The 21467-nt window shown below is 39.1% G+C and overlaps 2 protein-coding genes across 2 annotated transcripts in view; both read right to left on the bottom strand.

Annotated features, from left to right (window-relative positions):
* DIAPH3 (diaphanous related formin 3) overlaps positions 1–21467 on the bottom strand; it is a 484064-nt gene that overhangs the window by 137502 nt on the left and 325095 nt on the right. The window lies entirely within an intron of this gene.
* Positions 19593–20179, bottom strand: LOC116631596 (U1 small nuclear ribonucleoprotein C-like). Its single transcript, XM_032402898.1, has one exon. The coding sequence runs from the start codon at positions 20150–20152 to the stop codon at positions 19676–19678; it is 477 nt and encodes a 158-aa protein (XP_032258789.1). The 5' UTR covers positions 20153–20179; the 3' UTR covers positions 19593–19675.

Below are 21467 nucleotides of genomic sequence, written 5' to 3'. Positions count from 1 at the left end.
ATGAACATGCAAGTTTATGAACGCTCATTCTTAGAAAGCTACTGGAAGGTGTGCCTTGGCAAAAAAAGGTAAGAAGGTAAGAAAAACAAACATGGGCTGTCGGAGAGGGGAGGGGACAAAACAGCAAAGTGGCAAAAATATTGCCCAGGATGACACTTGTGTCCCAGGCCCAGAGCAGCCAGTTCAGATCACATGGGAGAAAGCTGGAGTAAAGGAGAGAACTGTGGCCAAGAAACTAAAAGCAAATCTGCTGTGTTGAGCCATTTACACAAATGACTGCTGCTGATTTCACAGACCTGAGAGTCTGGATAAAATTGTGACAGGTGTACACAAATACTGAGCAAATTAAAAAAAAATTGTTCATATAAACCTAGAAATGACACTGTTGCCCAACAGGAAAGAACCATGGAATACTAACTGGAGGCGTAAGGAATATTTCCACAGTTGCGATATTATAAACACTATTTTTTTGACTATCAATTGCGATACAATTGTAATGTGAGGACAGCAGGAGTGGAGAAGGGGTGAAGGAGGGGAGTCCAAGGTGGTGAGAAAGCAAAAGGGAACTAAATCTTCACTTCTCAGGAACTCGCTAATGCCTAAAATAAATTAACAATAGTCTAAGCATATTATTTAGAAATAGAGAAGAGGTAAATAAATACCAGAAAAAAAATCCTAAGAATTAAAAGTGGCTGCCTCTGGGAAGCAGAAGGAAGCGGAAGGAAGTTGAAAGGAGTGAGGGGAAAATATATTTTATCATGCTAGGAGCTTAACATATTTCATCTAGGAATTTGCAGACATTATGTTGATAAAGTAATGACAACGAAAGATCTCATGACAGAAAAAGATGACCAGGTAGGTAGAGACGAAGGAAGAAGTTGATTTTTGACCTACTCGTGCTTTCCTCTGATAAGGGGAAGAGGAAAGGTAATAAATGGTACAACGCAACATGATGAGTAGTGTGACGGAGAGCTCCAGGGCAGGAAGGACAACTGGTATGGGGCACAAGGAAAAGGGACAGCAGTCCCAGAAGGCCTCCTGGATACCTAAGACTTAACAAAGAGCTGTCTGTCTGTCACGGCTTCCTGAAGGGGGAAGGCCCTGCTCACGCTCACAGAACAGGCTGGGGTTCCAGAGGGTCATGAAACACATGGGAGACCCAGATGTGCATGGGAGTGGAGAGCAGAGTGCCAGTGGGGCAGCGCTGGGAGGGGTTGAAGGCACAGGGAGGGGCCAGTGCCCCAAGCACTGAATAAGCTACAGGAATTTGGGGTTTATCTTTAAGGGAGCCATCAAATTATTTTAAGCTAGGACATAACATGGTTAAATTCCCCCTTTAGAAAGAATACTCTGAGAAGAGACAAGATGGAGGGCAAGGAAAAGGTGACAGCAGGTCTGAGAATTTAAATCTAGGCAAAACGTGATGGCAGGGCCCAAGTAAGGAATGGAAGGTGGTGAAAATGCAAAAGAGAATGCACAGAAAAATCTTGGTGAGCACGGATGGGAGTATTAAAAAATAAAGTCGAGGTTAATTTCTAGGTATCCAGCTTGGCTAACTAGGTATGTACTGATATTATTCACCAAGTACTGAATTGTTCTTGTTTGGTGATGGAAGGGGGCCAAGCCTAGAGAGGAACTCATATCTGGATGTGTTGAGATGTTCAGGAGACATCCAACTGCAGGTGATTAAAGGTGTTTAGAAGGCTGATCGTTTCACAGGTTTAACAAGAGGGAGGAGAACTGGTTACACTAATAGGTTTAACTTAGAAACACAGTGGTTGTATTTGAAGCTGTAGAAAAGGGCGTAAGCTTAGCGCAGATGTAGAGGAACACACGTTTTGAATTCAAACGACTTGGATTGAAATACGGGCTTTCCAATTAGCCACCAGTGTGACTCTGGGCAAATTATTTAACCTTGCTAACCCTCATTTTCTTTCCCCTCAACTTTAATGTGGAAATAAGAATGGTACCTGCCTCACGTTATTGGAGGATTAAAAGACATACATGGTGTGCAGTGCTCAGCAGGGTGCCTGGCACATAGTAAGAGCTTCACCTCAGTTGATCTCTGCTGTGGTAGTTGAGCTGGCAGAGCATGAGCTCTCTTAGGAAGATGTGTGCTGTGACAAGAGCACTGAGGGTAAGCCACAAGGCAAACTAGCGTGTAAAGGGTAATTTAGGAAGTAATGAGTGTTTTCAGTCTCTGACCGTTTTCCATCGGGTTTACCATGCATGCACTTTGAGAGCTCCCCTTTCTCATTGTCCCCTACATAACTTCATTAACTCTCACCATATTTTATAGGGTTTCAGTAGCAGTAAAAGATGGAAAGATAACCACCTGGAACTGGGAGTGGGGCTACAGAAGAAAAGCTCAGTTTCTCCAAAGACGTGTTGAAAATGTGCAGCTGATGCACAAATTTCATAGGCTCACAGTTTAACCCAACTCCTTCTAAAAGAAACAGTGACAGTTGCCCTTACAAAATTACATGAATTATTTTTCTATGCTGCTGGTTATAGACCTTCTGGGAACCAGATTGCATCTGCTTTACTTGGTAACCCAGTTCAGTCTTTAACCTAGAGCAAAGCTCAAAATACGACTTAAACCAGACAGCAAAAAGACAGGAATAACTTAAAGTCTTTGAACTTGTCTTAATCTAGATGTGAAACTGAAAATTTGAGTCAAGGGAGTTAGAAAGCCAATTTTCACTGGGATTTAACTGATAAAATGATAATTAGAACAGTTCTCTTTTATACTGTAGTTAAGTACCTCAACCAAAGTAGAATTTTATATTTAAAAAAACACAATATTTGAACCTATTTTTCTCCACTATTCTTCATTATTTGCACAACTTTAACTCAACATATCTCCTGTTGTAAGTTAGAAGAAGAAAAATAGAATCTTCTACAAAGGAACAAGTTTTTACTTTTTTGTTGTTGTTGTTTTTGTTTTTTTTTAAATAGAACAGTTGATAACCTCTCTACTTCTGCTGACAATCCCGAGTATCTACTGGAGCTGTGACAGCTCTGTCTGCAATCACATGCTACTACCTATTTCTTCCTATCCTGAATATGCTTGGACCTGTGGCGATCATCTCATAACTCTGAGCACAGACCATGGGGCTATGCGTATAGTTGCTCTGGATAAAATATAGGCTATATTTTCAAAGCTTGAGTAAAAACATATTTCACAGGTACATCTGAATGTATAAACCATGATTATTGTACTATTTATTACACTGTATGCAAATGAGAATCTAAATAATTTCATGCCTTATAATAAATAAGGTTATAGTAAATAAAGTTAAAAATGTATTTGTAAAATAAAGTATTTTTCTCATATGAACTCTCCAGTCACCAAAAAAAAATCCATACTGGATGTCATGCATAAAGAATGATTCTATTTTAATTATATAAACAACCAGGCAAAAAAGGTAATATAAATATATTGTGACAAATCATATTGCATTGTTATTAATTTTTAACTTCCCAATTCTTATGATTTAGATTCTGATGTAAGGAAATGATTCTGGCATCATAGTCATTTAGTTCAACTCATGAAGATATCCAATCTATCTTCTTCTGAAATCTTTTATTAGAGTTCATTTTTAAAACTAATGTAAACATGGCAAAATTACAGGAAAATAAGTTAGTTATGTGCTCATTTAATTCTCTTTTCAAATAAAAATGGCACACCATTTTTGGAATGTCAACATACTTAAGGCCCAAGATTTACAAGTGACCATGTAATCAATGGATGAGTTTGCTATTTCAAAATAATATAGCAAAAACTTATCTGGGCTGTATTAAATAGACATCCCATATTAAAAAGCCAAAATTTCAATAAGAGTTTCCCAAAGGGTGTACCACAGAATGCTAGTCCCATGAGGAGCAGCGTGTGTGTGTGTGTGTGTGTGTGTGTGTGTGTGTGTGTGTGTTGTGGGGGAAGGGCGGGTGGTTCTGTGGTCAAATAAGCTTGGAAAAGAATGTGTAGCATATACTGCCCTTGGGAATTCATATCAAATACACACAAAAATTTAATTCATGATTTATGATAAATGTGGCATTTCAAATCAGTAGAGGATAAGAAAATGTTCAATAACCACTATGGTGACAATGTTTTATCTGGCTCCCACTCCTCTACTTACAGCAACATAAATTCTAAGTAGATAAAACATCTCAACAATAAAAAATTAAATTGCCAAAGTACAGCAGACAGTATGTAAAAGTATATTTTTCATTACTTCTGGAATGGAAAGATCTTCTTGTGAAAAATCTAAATACCCAAATGTCATACAGATTTTACTAAATGTCTGCAAACTGAAAGAATAATAAGAACAAAGTTTACACAAACAATAAAAGGAAAAACTAGAAAAAAAATTTAGAACACAGGTATTCCTTAAGACTCGTTCTCTTGAAATACAGAAATTATGACTCATAAAAATAAATCAATTAAAAAACAACAACAACAACAAAACCAGGCAAATGCTATGCTCAGGAAACCCATCATTAAAATAAATAAGCAAGGCTTTTATACAGAGAATATCATACTCAAACTCATTCATAATTAAGGCTATTCCAAATACATCAGTGAGAGATCATCTTTCACTTATCAGCATGGCAATAAAAAAAATGAGGATAACTGGTATAGGCTGGAAAACAGGTCACCACACATTGTTGGTAGAAATATAAAACTAATACAACCTCTTTAGAATGCAATTTAGTAATCTATCAGAAATAAAACTGCACATACCACTTCATGAAATAATTTTTCTAAAAAAATTATCCTACTTATAACTCACATGTGTGCAAGGCAATATGTATAAGGATGCTCATTATAACATTGTTTATAATATCAGGAGATTGGAAACAACCTAAATGCCCATCAGCAAGAGACAGACTAAATAAACTGTGATAGTCACATATTAAAATATATTGAGAGGTGAAAATATAATGAAGCATATTTATTCATTTTAAAGATTTTATTTCTTTATTTGAGAGAGCGAGCAAGCAAGCACAAGCGGGGGGTAGGGCGGCAGAGGGAGAGGGAGAAGCAGGCTCCCCATCCAGCAGGGAGCCTGACACGGGCCTCGATCCCAGGACCCCAGGATCACGACCTGAGCCGAAGGCAGACGCTTAACTGACTGAACCACCCAGGCGCCCTGAAGCATATTTAAATTGTTCATATGGACTACCTCCAAAATATACCAAGTGAAAAAAGTCAATCACTTATTTGATCAATAAGGACACTGGATATAGACCTTTCAATGGCCACTCACAGATATTAGCTATAAAGCGGAGGATATTTTCGGACTTCTTGCTTAGCAATTACTCTACCACATGGTGCTGAGAAAGGCATTACTTAATCATTCTTCCAGTGCTAAATGTTTGTTAAAATGTCTCCCATGTAAGTACTCAAGTGCCCAACTCTGATTAGCTTGTTCACAGTGACCTATTCTAGCAATTACTGAAGAAAGCAAAATTTAAAAACCAGTATTGACTCTTGTTTAAAAAAATAATTTTGCCAAAGTTGTCCTTGTGTATTACGTAGGGACTTGGATGCTGAACAGATGCCTTCAGTTGCAAAAAACATAGAATGTCAAGGGAAAGATAATGTATCTATTTAAATATATATGTAGATGTGAAATGATAATGGCATTTAACAAGATGTGACTCACACACAGTGAACACCCATGACCCTTTAATCACAGGAACCCAGGTAGGAAAAGTTTAATTACATGGCATAACATCACTACTTCTGAATAGAAGCTTCACTTGTTACCCCCAAGAGCTTCACTTCACTCTGAAGAAATAAGCTTGACAGTGTTTAAGCTTGGCAATTGCTTATTTTCTGATGAAAATATGCTACGATATGTTTTAGACTCATTTAAATATTTTCTAGATGATTTTAATATTTCTTTAATGTTTTCTTAATATTTTCTCACTATATGAGTGAGGAATTTTGAAAAATATTTTTCAATGGCTTTGTTTCTCAAAGTTTTGAACAAAGAATGGAATGATTTCAGATACAGAAAATGAAAATGTTTAATTCGATACCCTGAATCAAAAAAAAAAAAAAAAAAAAGGGAAGGTAAACCAGGGGACAGCAGTAATTTCAGAGGAATTTCTTTTCAGGAGAAGCTGGGATAAGTGGACTTGAGGCCATGAGGGGCCGCTCTCGGCGTGTGTACTCGGACACCGAGCGGTGCCCAGAGGGGCCCCAGTGGTCAAGTGCTGACAGCAACATATGGTGCACAAAGAGGGGGAGAAAAGGTCGGGAAGAGAGGCCCAGGGAGCTGGGATGCAAGGCTGAAGAACTGCCATAGAATGGTTTTGAAAGGTGTGAAACAATCAAAATTGTACTTCACCATGATTAAAGCCGGCATAGTGTGAAGGTGTCAAGCCTGGGTGACTGGGAAATTGGTGGTATCATTAAACCAAAATGAGAACGTGAAAATCAGGTTTTATGTGGAACATGATAAGTTAGGTTTTAGATGAATTGATTTTGAGGTGCTGGCAGAATAGTTAAACTGCTTTGTCTAAGAAGTCGTTGGAAATATACCACTACAATTTCAAGTCAATCCCACACGGAAGCACTAAGAAATACGTGGCAGCCACTGAAACCAGCGCCAGCCCTTGTTCTCATGGGACTTACAGTCCAAGGGCAATTTCAACACAAAATTTGTGACTACCTGTATGATAAATGTCCCAAGACAGAAAGCAGAGTTCTATGAGACTGCTTACTGTAGAGACACTGGATGAGAGGTATAACTATGGCTGCCCAGTGATGATTGCAGGGGTTATTCTTTGATCCTCATATTTGCACTTAGATTTCTGAAGACAGGTTTTAATTGCACTTTAAAAGACTCTATGGAGGGGCGCCTGGGTGGCTCAGTCGGTTAAGCATCTGCCTTCGGCTCAGGTCATGATCCCAGGGTCCTGGGATGGAGCCCCACATCTGGCTCCCGGCTCCAAAGGGAGCCTGTTTCTCCTTCCTCTGCCTGCCGCCACCCCTGCCTGTGTTCTGTCAAATAAATAAATACCTTAAAAAAAAAAAAAAAAAAAAAGACCATGGATAACACAATAAACAGTGGAAATTTGTATATTAGCATTTTGCGTGCCAGGAATGTTCTTAAATGCCACCTCACTGCAGCCAACTTTGCCCAAAGTAAGTTTATTAGATTCGAGTTCCAGGTTCATTTCTAATACAAATTTGTGGCCCAAAGTATTTTTTTCAGTTCATTTTGAAGGAGAAATACAGATTTATTCTGCATAAATATGGTATTCCTCCCCATTCTTTCCCCAATCAGATGCAAAAGTGTAGCATTAATATTACACACTGAAGAAATGTAAAAATCCTAATCAGAGTAACAGCAACATGCTTTTCAAAGAAAGGAAGTCAGCAAAGACAATAGGCAACTCTGAATGAGAGGAAAGTGGGGAGGAAAGGAATTGACATATGCTTCCGGAGAAAGCAAATAACACAGAAAAGAAAAGAAAGTGGGAGACAACTGAACTTTCCATGAACTCATTAACAATTGCAAAGAAACTGGAGACAAAAATGTGCTAAACTCTTTCAAGCGAACAATGGAAGATTTTCCTCTCAACTACAAAAAACTGACAAAATGAATACGGAAGCCCCCAAATAAAACCTGATATTAGGTATGTCTGAGCACAATTTTATTTAGAAAAGAATGCATGAGAAAAAGAAAAAAATCTAAATACGAATTAAGATATACCAGGAACCATCACTTTGAGTGAACGCCTGTGTGGAGTATTTTACCTAAATTTTCTGATTTCATTCTCACTCCAACCCTGCAAAGTAACTATTATCACATCTATTTTAAAGCCAGGGAAACTGAAGCTCAAGGAAGTGATGTTCCCAAAGCCCTACCGTGGCTAAGTATCAGAGGGGAGGTCTGAACCAGTATCTTTCTGATTCTTTCCACTATATGCTTTTCCTAGTATAGAGGTGTTACAGGCTGAGAAGTACTCAGATCTTTAGCTTAGCTGAGTTGTACTTAGAGGTGTTTCAGGAAATGCCTCAAGGTACAGACAGACAGTGGCTTTTGTAGCTGGTAACTCAACCAACAAGCACAGATTAGGTTTCCCCCACTTCACTAGAAACCTGCTCCCTTTCTCTGGAAGCCAGCAATAAATGAATGCAGTCACAGAAGACTCCCTCCCCACAGAGAAAGGCCAGAGACATCTTCCAATTCTCCTAGGAACAGGAGTATCTGGAAATACTAAAATCAGTCTGGTCAGCCTGTGTCTTCATGATCCCTCCCTACAACCCATTCACTGGGGAACTGTTATAGTTGGGTTAAAACCTTGAGGCCAGCTAAACCACTATCACTATCATTCTTGGTCACCACCGGCCAAAATTCAAGTTCTTTCTGGTCTTTACTTTCTCAATATTTATTAGCATAAACCACTTTTCTACTGCCTCAATGTCTTCAGTGAACATTCCTTTCACCTCTACCTGGAAACTGGACAGATGATCTGCACTGCCCCCTTCCTAATAGACGTCCCTCATCCTCTCATACATTATGTGCGTGTAGGAGTGTAGGTAGAGGAGAGGGGAGTAGTTTTCTCCCTCAACTTTACTACTATATCAGAGTATCACTTCTTTTTCCGGATGTAAAAAGAATGCTTTGAGAAACATGTCATTTGGTTATATCACTGCCATCCTTCTGAGTCAATGTCACCTAATTATGCACTAGTCTCCCCTCTATTCAAGATAGACTTGGTCATCTGATTCAGTCTTCCTTCTCCGGCCAAGTCCTGCCATTATCCTGCATGAATTCAACCATATGAACAACTAAACTAACAGCAAATGAATTCTTTGACTCCCTCATCTCCAGGGACCAATCCTTTCTCTTTAACGGTCCATTACCTATTCTCACATCCATAACTGAACTTTGTGACCAACCACAACTATTTTATTAATAATAACTTAAATTCATATAAACTTGACTGACTCCTGCCCTTCTTATATTCTCTCTCATGAGTCCTGTCACGTGTCCCTGGAAATCTCCAAAGCCCTGGCCTCACGGTCTTTATTCCTTGTCTGTCTGCTAATACTCTATAGTTCATTGCTTTGACCGTGATTCACATGCCAGTATCTTACTTCTTCCATTGATGTCCTTTTTCAGACTCCTGGTAAAACATAAATGGACCCCAAATTCCATCTTCTTGAAACTATATATCAGCTGCTGAGTAATCCTGGTGAAAAATAATACTGCAGGATCAGGACCAGTACATAATCACAGTTGCCAACCTCAACTGAATTCTTAATGCTATCCAACACGCCTCCTATGTTTCACCAGGAGGCTCACTCTCCCACTCCCTGATAGGGGTTGTTTCAATGCTTCCATACTTTTTTCACGCCTCTCAACCAACCACTGTCCTTCCTCGGTAGAGGACTTCCTCTATTTCAGATATAAAATAGAAACCCCTTGAGGAAAATACCCTTAACTTCCTAACATCAAATCTACCATCGTATCTACACCTGGACCCAGCCTTTCCTCCTTCCCACCCATCACAGTAGCAAAGCATGTTGCTTTCCAACACAATTTCCTCCACCTGAATTGTTATCTTACCCTCTGCACTGTTCCTGCTGCCCTCAGGACCTTGTTCTATTGAGTACCCTTCCCAATCTCCCTTCCTTTCTCATCTCCCCAACTACATTCAAACAAATTTAAACACCTGCTTGGCCCTCTCTTGACCCCAAACCCCCTCTGGTTACTACCCTTCTTACATCTCAGTCTCACTTCCCATATTCATTTATCAACCCTCTAACCCTCTCCTTTGAGTTGAAGTCAATGGGACAACTGTCATTCTCTTTATGATCTCTTGGTAGAATTTGACAACGTAGACCAACTCTTCTCCTTTGAAATGATCTCTTCCCTGGGCTCCATGATGTCAGAATTTTTGTTCCCTACAACTCTCATGGTGACTCCTTCTCAAGCTTTTCTTGGTTCCTCTTCCTTGGCCCACACATATACCATTCCTCACACTCTCCATCAGCAGTTTATTAAATCCCACAGCTTTGTATATTAAGAACTTCAAGTTTTTATCAATAGCACAAGCTCTACTCCTGAGTCCCAACTACCGCGACCAACAATCCACATTTGCCAAAGATTAAGGGGTTTCCTAGAACAAAGGACTTGCAGTGCTAACACTGGGAAAGTCTCAGGCAAACTAGCTTGAGTTACCCTCACCCCTACCCAATCACTGAGACAAGGTTACTTAAGTGTTCTATAGATATCTCAAAGGTAACATCTACAAAATGAAATTCATCACCACTTTCCCCAAAATTCCACTTCCTCCTGTATTTTTCATCTCAGTGAATGGTATCACCTATTCAAGCAGAGGAAACTGTCAAAGGCAAATATGTATAAAAGGATCTCACTATCTCAAAGCACTGAGTTCCCAGTCACTTTTCCTTCCGGGGAAATATCCAATATGATTCTTATATAACATGTTAGTATTTATAAATGCTGCTGAATGAAAAACAGTAAAAACTAGTGTATCACTTTTCTGAAAAGTTACATGTCTACGGGCGAGCTCCAATAGTGCAAGATTTCTTTCTTCAGTGTCACATTCTTCCACCATTCAAGTTCTTTGACACGAATTTTGGTTACCATTTAATGTATTATACAATTTCTTCTTTAAACACCTTGAAATATTCCTAACATGCAGTTACGGAATGATTAATTTTCCTTTCCAATAAGTTGAAATAAATATTCCTCCAGTAAGGAAACTCTGGAAAACAACTGTATTAACTTATGAATGCCTCAGCCAGAAGACAGTATACATTCTGCAGGTCGCCAGGAAACAAAATGGTTGCCCTTCACAGTACATTCTATAGACTCAGTTATCTTCACACAGCTCCTGTCTCTGGGTGAGCTCTATCAAATATTGCCTTTAAACTTGCTTGGACAAGTGAAATACACCCAGTACACAAAGAATAAATGAAAGTTTTAGATTAAGAATGTACAAAAGAAGTGCAAGACCCAAGACTCCTTAGGCTGAAGGAAACAGGCAAAGGAATAACTTCACGGTGTTTGGGTTATTACATTTATATCTCTTCATCTTCATTCAGCACGAGACAGTAGATAGGCTGATATTTTAATGAAAAATTGAGACTAAATTACAGGAAGAATTATCTGGAAAAAAATCATTGTTAACACAGGACACAAAGTGCCAAGGGAAATGGTATTTTTTTGTTTATCTCAAATTTAGGGAGATATTCTCTTCTGTTCCAAGGAGTTCAGGTAGTGACTGGACATACAGCCAAGAGCACATAGGAACAATTCTCCATTGCTTAATACATTTATCTAAGCTTGTGGGTCCTCCTTTCATCCTCTTGCCAGCCATCTTGTGACCACATATATACGTATTAGTGCTTCCACCATAGGGTATGTGCATCAATAGGAGGAGAAGTTGAAATTATATTAGTTAATTTGCTACTTCATTAACAGCTGTGGTAAAAAGTCCAAGGAGAAAGGAGATTGAAACTAGCTAAAATGAGGGGTTTGTATTGTAAGTGAATCTAAATTATCTATGTCCCCTATTCCTGCGGATAACTGAGAGTCAGCTGTGCACACATCTGTGGGTGTTTATCAACATTTACCATCTGTGAGAAGCTTATGGGTTGTCAATGGTGGGCTAATTAGTTGAAATGCTAGTCATTCCTAATGACAGTTGTTAGGGACAAAGGTTTTACCCAGGTTAAATTGATCTCGGAACCCTGTTAATCACTGGCGGCCACTCTACCTTTTATTACAAGACTGAGGAGCTACACTATGCTGTATGAGTCACACAGTAAGATGCATTATAACTAGATCAGGCTGCTAGTTTATGCATGTTAATGAGCTCTGCTCTTAATAGACTGAAGTGCTGATTGAGTATTTGTCAGGGAAAATGGGAAGTTGTCAGTCTGTAAAAAGGTCAGCCAATTCTGTAATATATAAGATTTTCATTTCTGTTCTACATATATACTAAACGCATTCCATTCAGAAAATTAGGAAAGCATGGATAGCAAACTAGTAACTGACATAAGAGATAATTCATTTATGAAAAGATCTGTCCTTATACATACTGGCATACGTATACATTTCCCTAAATTCCCCAAATTAGCAACTTTTTCTAAGCCCATGTCTCCCTTTTACTGATCGAAAGTGTGGGGAAAACATTCTAAACAGGTTAACTTTCAAATAAAATTGTCCTATAACCAAATGGAAAGCAAAACCAAACAAAAAATATACTGCATGGGGAGAGAGACTCTTAATTTCCTGCCAAATGAAAAGTGTCTTATAATAGAGCTTGTATTTTAATAGAGGATAGTGTTGTAAAATCAGTGGAGGGCCTAGACAAATTTTGACTGCTCAGGCATGTTTTTATTTAAAAACTGACTTATAGAATATAGATGGACTTTGCAGGGTTAGAAGGAACCTTCTTTGATGGATAAGGAGACTTACAGTCTGGGAAGCTAACTGGCCTGCATACTATCACGTAGCGGCCGGTGAAGTCGGGGCTGGAATACTGGTCACCCCAACCCTAAGCTGGAGCGCTCAACACCACAGGATACCACTTGCATTCTAAGAGAATAACAATACTGTCCATAGGATCAAGAACTCTGGCAAGGGAAAAAACTGCCCTATCTAAAATGTCACTCCTTTGCACACTTCTTATCCCTCATCCCTGCTTTATCTTCTCCTTAAAACTTACTGACTTCTAACACTATATATCTTAAATGTCGTCTGTCTTCTCTGTCAGGACCCACAAGGGCAGGGATATTTGCTTGTTTTGTTTCCTGCTATACCCCCAGGGCCTTGGAAAGTATCCATAACATGATACGTGTTCAATAAATATTTGTTGGAGAAAACCTTTTGATAGGAAGAACTTCTTTTCACCATTACAGTACCAGTTCTGTTAATAAAGGAGGTATTCCAAGGCCAATTTTTATAATTTGTTGTCAGTAATGTAAAATCACAAGAGCAAATCACACAGGAGGCTTGGGAGTGTCTTTTGGAATGCAAGGTGTGATCGATGCTTTTTAAAAATTCACAAAATACGCACTAAAACAATATCACATAGAACAGAAAAATAAATGTGAACGCAAACTTCAATAATGAGAATTCCAGAGTCTTGGAACTGAATGCCTGAGCGGATTTCCACTGAAAAGGAAGGAGTGGGATTGCCCCTCTTTCCTCCGAGGGGAGAACGGGATACGTTGTTTTACTTGACACGCATCCCAACCCTCAGTTAGCCGCTCCCTGAGAGGCCCACCCCCAGTTTACCCTCATGGGCTAACATGATTTGTTTTCAAATGTTCTTGGTTGGCGTAGCTACAAAAAGATGCTCAAACTGTCTTTGTTAACGGAGAAGACTGTTCTCTTCCTCTAGACAAGAAGTTAACATTTATGCGCAGTTGTGTTTCATACCCTATGCCAGACGCTTTCAGGTGAAATTATGCTCCAGATAAAAGGGTTTTAAATTAGAGATGTAAAATCAACATGTCCTAAAGCTCAGACAGGTATCATCTACCCTGTCACGAAAGCTTTTCCGTGTCCCCATACTTCAACAGCAACAAAGCCCTACTGGTACCATTTTAAACTGCCTTTCAAATCTACCCTTTTTTTCTCAGTACATCTGAGTTCAGGCTGTTGGCATTTAGCTCCTACAAAATTGCAATGGTCTCCTAACTGGTCTCACTCTTTGTACTCGCGCCACATCCTCGAAGCCTTCGGCATGCATTCTTGCCGTCAGAGCCATCTCTCTAAAATAAGACCCTATCACTGCTCTGCTCAACGCCTTTGGAAAGTGCCTACAGGATAAAGCAAAACTCTAAAGCATAACACGCTCTCCCAATTTCCAATTTAGCCTTGCCGTTTCCTACAGCTCTACCCAAAGAGCATTTCCGGCCTGCTACATTATTTGTTGCTGTCCAAATACGAATTTCATGCCTCTGTGTCTTAATTTACACAGCCCAGTGGATTTCCAGACTTGGAAGCCCGGGCTCATTTTACTGTGTTCATTTGGTATCCACCTAATTCAAGATTCTGCATTTCAACGGACCAATAGAAGTCTGAGCACTATTGCTCAGGTGACAACCCACCTTCCCTGGCTCTACCCTAAGGTGGAAGCCAAAAGGACTATTCACAATATTGGAACTATCCACGTAGGAGAGAATGTACATCACGTTCATGGGTTGTACATAAATGGACAAGATGCCCCCATCTGCTGGGAGAAACTGGAAAGGGAGGAGGTTTCCTGCAGGGTAGGAACCCTGCACACCGTTCCTCATTCCAGGAGGAAATGGGACGCACAGGGTAGGATTTCACATGGAGTCACAGGGAGTGGAATCCAAGAGCGGAAGCATCTTGTGTCCAACGTGCAGCCCTTGGAGAGCAGCGGGTCTACTGATGCAGCATGCGCTCCGGAGAAGCGGCCAGGGGACAAACCTAAGTGAAAGGTTGCAGTCCCCACGGATGAGTGCTTCGGGAGGAGCACAGTGACTTCTAGGGGCACTGGCTGGGGAGAAAAAGAAGTGAGCAGAGAGAAAGTGCAAATCCAAGTGCAGAACACAGAGACATCTCTGAGAATCGCCAATATCCAGGAGCAGAGGAGGTGTCTAAGAGAACCCAGGCAGATCTCCTAGATTCCCACTCAAGAACGAAAGAGACCTCACCCTTACCAAAGGAAGACACAAGATATTATGTCAAGGTAGGGAGGCTGGTTTGGGCCCAGTCAGAATTGAATCAAGAAGAGTGCACGCTGCTAGAAGTGCCCGCAAGCTGGCTTTCAAGCTTGGCATCAGTTTTAGAGAGAAGGACAATAAGAAGAGAGCACGAACAGGGACTTCAAACAAGAATAACTCAATCCGACGCTGGCATACATACACAGAGAGAAATGACTAAGCGGTTTCCCATTAGGCAGGCGGGTGTTTCAGAGTCAGAAATGAAACTTCATTTATACCAACTTACATCTTTGCACACCTGAGTTTGTTCTCCTGACTGTGAAATACCTATTTGTTACCGATATTACAAGAGCACATAAAACAAACTGGACAGATGCCATATCTCGTCCTAGGATTGGGCCAAATATACCTCTAAGTGGTTGGCTCAGATAGAATATGTACAACTGAGGAATTTCTACCCCAGAGACGTGAATTCCATTAATGTTTTAAAAGTGCTTATTAAACACCTGCTTTGGAAAGATAAACAGTCGCTCACTTTAAAAGGTTCTTTTTAAAAAACATGGCTAATTTTAAATACAAGCATTTTATTTTTGTAAGATTAAATGAGAAATAATATTATGTTTGACTTTCCTGTTTAAAGAACAAATCTTTTAGAGCCAAATTAGAATATTAGCTGAAGTATCATGTAAAGTAACTATAGTAAATGCTTCAAGTCACTTTCCTCTTTTCTTGTATTTTATAAAAGATAAATATCATTTAATTAATGAATTAAGCTAAACTTTTATTCCACAGAGGCCTCTGATAAGTTTCAGGAGGAATACACCAAATTCTTAAGACGTTTTATTTCTGTTTTCAATATTAACTGCACTTAAATGGGAGCAGGCTGAAAGCATCCGTGCACACACAAGCCTCCCTAGCTAAGTTGTAATACTCGGAAGGAAATTTTTATATCTCTTAGAGTTCCTAAGATTCTAACATTGTTAAACACTGCTGGAGATATTTCTCTTTTCTTACCTTTCCCTGTTTAGAGTTGATCAATGGCAACTCAGTTATTATTCCATTTCTATTATATCCAAGTGTGATGCTTTAGAAATAAAAAAAAATGGTGCCAAACATAAAAAGGGAATTTTCTCATGGGGGAGCTGAAAGATTTGAAAAACAGTACTCTTTCCCCAGCTTTCCTACACCACGAGTAAAGCAGTTCTGAACAAAGCTCAGCATCATTTGGGCTCTCCTAATTTTCCAAGTAGAGAAGGAACAGTTTTTAAACTCTCCACTATGCCTCCAAATATAACATTAAGACATTTTACGTTCAGTCTCAGCAGATACCATGAGTTAGGAAACAGCGTTTCCTCAGATTGCAATGCTGTGTGTCTTAAAAGAGTCAAAATGCAAGAATCAATCAGAACACAGTATAACCATAATACCTGAGAAATACCTGAGAAATACCTGAGAAAATGCCTGAGAAAATGCCACATTTCCTCAGGCCAAGTTCCTTTAGAATCTCATAGATAAGGTCCCTAAAAAGGTTGTAGTCTATGGGGAAGGTGAGCAGCATTAGGGTCTTTTTGCAAGAATGAAAGGTACTTCTAATTAGCACAAATGACATTTTCCTCTACCAAAGCTGAAATCAGAGTATAATCAACAGAGGTACAGCAAAATCATAGGATAATCTATTAAAATATTTGGTAGATTTATTTATTGACTAATTTAATATTTAATAAAAACTCTCCATGCATTCAAAAGGCACTACATTTTTTTGACTCTACCAAAAGGCACTCCTTTTTTTTCCCTGAAAGGTCAACATTGTTCCATAATAAACATTAAAATAAATGAAGGCAAAGTAAAACAAAAACAAAACAAAAAACCTTTTATTCACATATGAATCCAAGGGAAAATACAATCTAATTAGCATCAAGACTATCCACTGGAAACAAGAGATGATAATTGCAATTCAGCACTAACAGAATCAATACTTATAAAATATACCTGAAGTACAATAGAACGACTGCCTTTCTCTTAATTCTTGGCTTTTGAATTAAGATAGTCCCTTTTGTTCACCAACCTTCTCGACTTTATGACATTTGAGGGCTACTTTGCAGTGAAACAGAGGAACTGTCACATGTTTAGAATCTTAGAACTAATGGCAAGTCAGAGAATCAAAGTCAGGATGACTTTGGAGGGAAACTATCCAGCTTCTAAAGGCACTGAACCTTCACACAACACTTGCAAGTTCCTGATGGAGCCTCTAACTCAACACTAATTTGACAAAAAAATGTTTCGACTTTGCAAGAGTTACTGCATGGATAGCACTAAAAGTTTAAAAATAAACCTTCAAAGGATTGTGCTAGACTAAAATTACTGTCACTTTTAACCATTAATGATAATTATTGGTGGGAGTTCTATAGTGACAGTTCATTCTACCCAGGCAATGGTCTCCCAAGAATTGCTTATTCCAAAAACAGTCAGTCATCTATTTTCTGTTATTACACTCGTCTGTCAAATTCTTCCTGCCTTGGGGCATCCAAGCTTGTGTTAATGCTGCCCTCAACATTAACTCTGTTAATATTATGTTGCTTCTAATTTTCTTGAAGAACACTGGATATCTGAGGAAGGAAGCTATCCAGGAAACAATATTTTAAAATCCTATCACAAAATAATGTATAATTTCATCTAAACACTAATGCCTATTTATACCATTTTCAAGTAACACATAAATATTCAATTTCTCTGCTTAATTTTCCCCATCTGTCCTAGGGTTTATTTATTCATCATCAAAAGCCAAATACTACTGAGTTCCTTTTTTAAAATGGCAAGATAATCACTTTAGACTTAGCAACCTTCATGACCAAGTTCAGCACCACTGAATGGATTTCCTTCAACCTTAAGAATTTAATGTCAAAATGACCAAAAATAGGAAGAGAAAAGAGACAGCCTATTAATAAAGAAATAAAAACCTGGCTTCCCCTATGACCTTTTGACACATTGATATTTTCATCTCAAAAGATATACAAACAATAGTACAGCAATACTGGGGACTATAAGCTGGGATAAAAGGATAAGAGCACAATAGTTGTGCTGGATTGGTGACTGGAACAATTGGCAGTCCAGATGCTTGCTAGCATTTCAAAAGTTCAACTGCACAACTTTTCATTTTAAATTAATAGAATCTAAAAATCACATGCTTCTCTTTCTGTGCTGAAAGATTTAGTTTTCCCTAACAATTACCATTATTTTTTATCAATACTTTGTGTTTAACTACAAGATTCTAATTTTCTTTTTTTTTTTTAAGATTTTATTTATTTGAGAGAGGGCGAGCAAGCACGAGTGGGATGAGGGGCAGAGGGAGAAGACTCCCCGCTGAGCAGGGAGCCTGATGTGGGGCTCAATCCTGGGACTCCAGGATCATAACCAGAGTTGAAGGCAGATGCTTAACCGACTGAGCCACCCAGGCGCCCCAAGATCCTCATTTTCTAACACACATTGGCCATTTTGCAAATGCATTCTTTTGGTTACAGGGAGACAAGAGAAAAGTTGACAGAACAGTTGTTTTTTTTTTTTTTTTAGATCGCGCCATAAAAATCAAAGAATAGTCTCTATAGATTATTGATCACTATCAGGAGTTAGTAAACTTTTTCTGTAAAGCACAAGATAGCAAATATTTTAGGCTTTGTGGGACATATGGTCAATGTCCCAACAGCTCAACTCTGCACCTGTAGCTCCAAGGTTGTCACAGACAATATGTGAAGGAATGAGCGTGGCTGTCTTCCAATAAAACTTTATTTATAAAAACAGGTGCCGGCTAATTTGGCTCAAGGTTCTGTAGTTTGAGCTATATTTTTACTTTACATATAAATAACAATATGCTAAACTAAACACAAAATGGAAGAGATGTCATTTGACCAGTTAATTTTTATCAACTGTTTGACAAATCTTATGCGTGTCTTCTGTGGTATTTCCTATGCACACACCCCATGCTAGGTCCTATGAGATAAAGATTGCTGAAGGCCAAGTTCTTGAAAAATGTACAATCGATTAGTAGCATAACACTAAAGCAAATGAAATGAGTGCAACCAAATATTCCATACATTAAGTTATGTAGCAAGACTATGATGGTTTACCAAAAAGAGACTGTCTATTATCAAGGACAAATATTCAGAGAACACATTTTAGAGAACGCTGGAATTAACACAAACACGATTTTGTTAGATTCAGTTAAGAATTAGAGGGATGGTATTTATGGCAAAGAGGACACCAGAAATAAGCACAGAGAAGCAGGGACGAGTGTGCCTGAGGTAAAGAGCGGATGGTATAACCAGTTCAATAGAGTCAGAGAGTAGTCACTGAGAAGTACATACTCATAGTCTCTTATCCACAAATTCTACAGTCAGATGTTTTAGAATCTGTTTTGCAGACTGTAAGAAGGTCAAAAAGGTGTATACGCTGTGAAACACTACCACATCCAGAATAACCTAGGGCAGCATCTTCTAATTAAACTCATTATTATTTCTGCTTCGATGGGGCCTCCTGTCAGTTCAGGCCATGTCTGGCATCAAATGAGCTTGGACACTGAAGTTACTTAAAAACTTCTGGTTTTCAGGGGCAAATTTGCATTTTTGGATTGGAAAGGGGTTGTAGACAGAGAGTGGATTTAGCTGCCCCAAACCCTAAGCAATCCAGTTTCTTTTACAGTTTTGTCTGATTGGTTGTTATTAGCTTTTTTTTTGTTTTTTTTTTTTTTTTAACTAAAACAGTTGACAATTTTATTTTCACATTTCACAATACAAATGAAAATTGCTTTTTTTTTTTTTTGTCCTACTACTTCCTGGCAAAAACTATTCTCTCTTTGATAGGAAGGTGGAGCAAGTCTTTCTTGTCCTGCTGTTGAGAAAACACCCAGAGTCACAACACCATGATCTCCTGGTGAAGTAAACAAGTAATATAAAATGAATATAAAGAGGTTCCTGTCTCTTCTTATCTGTCTGGTCGAGTCATTCCTGGCCGAGTGGGCACCATCATGGGACGGACAGGAGGTCTCATCATTGGGGGCCCAGGCATCATTGGCATGTGGCCTCCCATAGGTGGCCTCATTCCAGGAGCAGGTCCCACTGGCATCATCCCAGGAGGAGGAGGGCCCATCATTGGTATCATGGGAGGGCCCCCCATATGGGGTGCTGGCATCATACCAGGGCGAGGAGGACCCGGGAGACTGGGGGGAGGTGGGATCATTGCCCCTGCAGGAGGAGGAGCAGAGAATGGAGTAGGAGGTATCTTTCCTTGTTGAAATGCAGTTGTTTTGTCGATCAGGCTCTGAGCCTGCTCTTCCATCCATTTCTGATAGTAGTCTTTCACATTCTCTTTGTGTTTCCTACCACTGCAGTGTGTCTTTCTCACAGATGGAGAGTCATGGGTGAGGTACGTGTCGCAGTAGTCACAATAAAACTTAGGCATGCTGCTCTGCAGGCCGTTGGCCACTCCGTCCCCGGTTGTTATTAGCTTTTTGACTGGTGCCAATAAGTAACAGCCTTCAAGGGTGGCATACATTTCACCTCGTTTTCAACTGTGATATAATTTTTTTCTTTTTTTTATAAGTGTTGGACTGGACTCTATACAGGCACCAATCAAGTTCAAAAGCCTCTCTCTCTGGAGGGCTGTGTTTCTCAGGGTAAATGCTAAAAACAGACATTTACATGATGTGTAAAGAGTATGCATTAAGTAATAGAGGTGGGATAAGTTTCTTAAAAAATGGAGAGATCTATGGTTATGCCTGAAAGTAAGACAATACTCAGAGTCTATCTCTGAAATTAAAAATAACTTCAAATACAAATACTCATTCTACTCAGAACTAGCAATGTGACATGGGAGGGCTCATCATGATAATAGTCCACTGGTTTGGAAAGTATACACCATGTAAATAAGGGTTGGGAGGGACAGCTACCTAAGGAGGAGTCAATGTCACACACACAAAAGATGCACTGTGATTGTAGCCTACGTTGTCAAAGTTATAATGTTCTCAATATGGTACTAAGATTAAAATAATGGATTGGTAGGATTTCTGCCCTCGAAGGGTAGAAACCAGGGTGAATCTGTGCTTGGTAATAGAAGAGCCATAAGTTAAGTGATATTCATAAAAAGTTTTCTTTGGTAAAATTCTTAGAAGTAACCCATACGACACCATAAAGATTGAAATTCTTTTGCCCCCAAAAAAGTTTACGATTAATTGGCATTTAATCTTGCATTATAAAACAAATTTAAACAACAACAACAAGAAATTGGAGTCATTTTCTAGTCGGCATATAGCTAATATTACAGAATACTCAGAAGGGCAATGAAAACCATTTTCAAAATGGTTCTTAAATATTGGATGAACAGCCAGTTAGTATGAGGATGTACCATAATGATGTTAAACGAAGAGTGACACAACTCAAGAAGCTACCAAAAAAAAAAAAAAAAAAACCACAGTTTCAAGATATGTTGTGCTAGAGAAGTCTGAGAGCCTCCTCTCCTTATCTTTCTTTTCAGAGGCTTTTTGTAAAGCGAGGATGGTGTGTGGGCCTTGCACAGCCATACAGAGAAGACGTGTATTAGTGCACAGAAAAGCAGGACTCTGAATGAGTTTTCCCCATTGAAACTGTGTTATTCCAGTGAAAGAGATTCCTGCACACACATGAAAACCTGTGTAACTATTAGCAACACTCTTGGAAAAATTCCCCACTGGACACTCCTTGATACTATTCATGGAGCCTCCTAATACCATCAGAAAAGA

Source organism: Phoca vitulina, unplaced genomic scaffold (assembly GCF_004348235.1).
Source record: "Phoca vitulina isolate PV1807 unplaced genomic scaffold, GSC_HSeal_1.0 scaffold5, whole genome shotgun sequence".
Lineage (NCBI taxonomy): Eukaryota > Metazoa > Chordata > Mammalia > Carnivora > Phocidae > Phoca > Phoca vitulina.
This window is presented reverse-complemented; position numbering and strand designations above follow the sequence as displayed.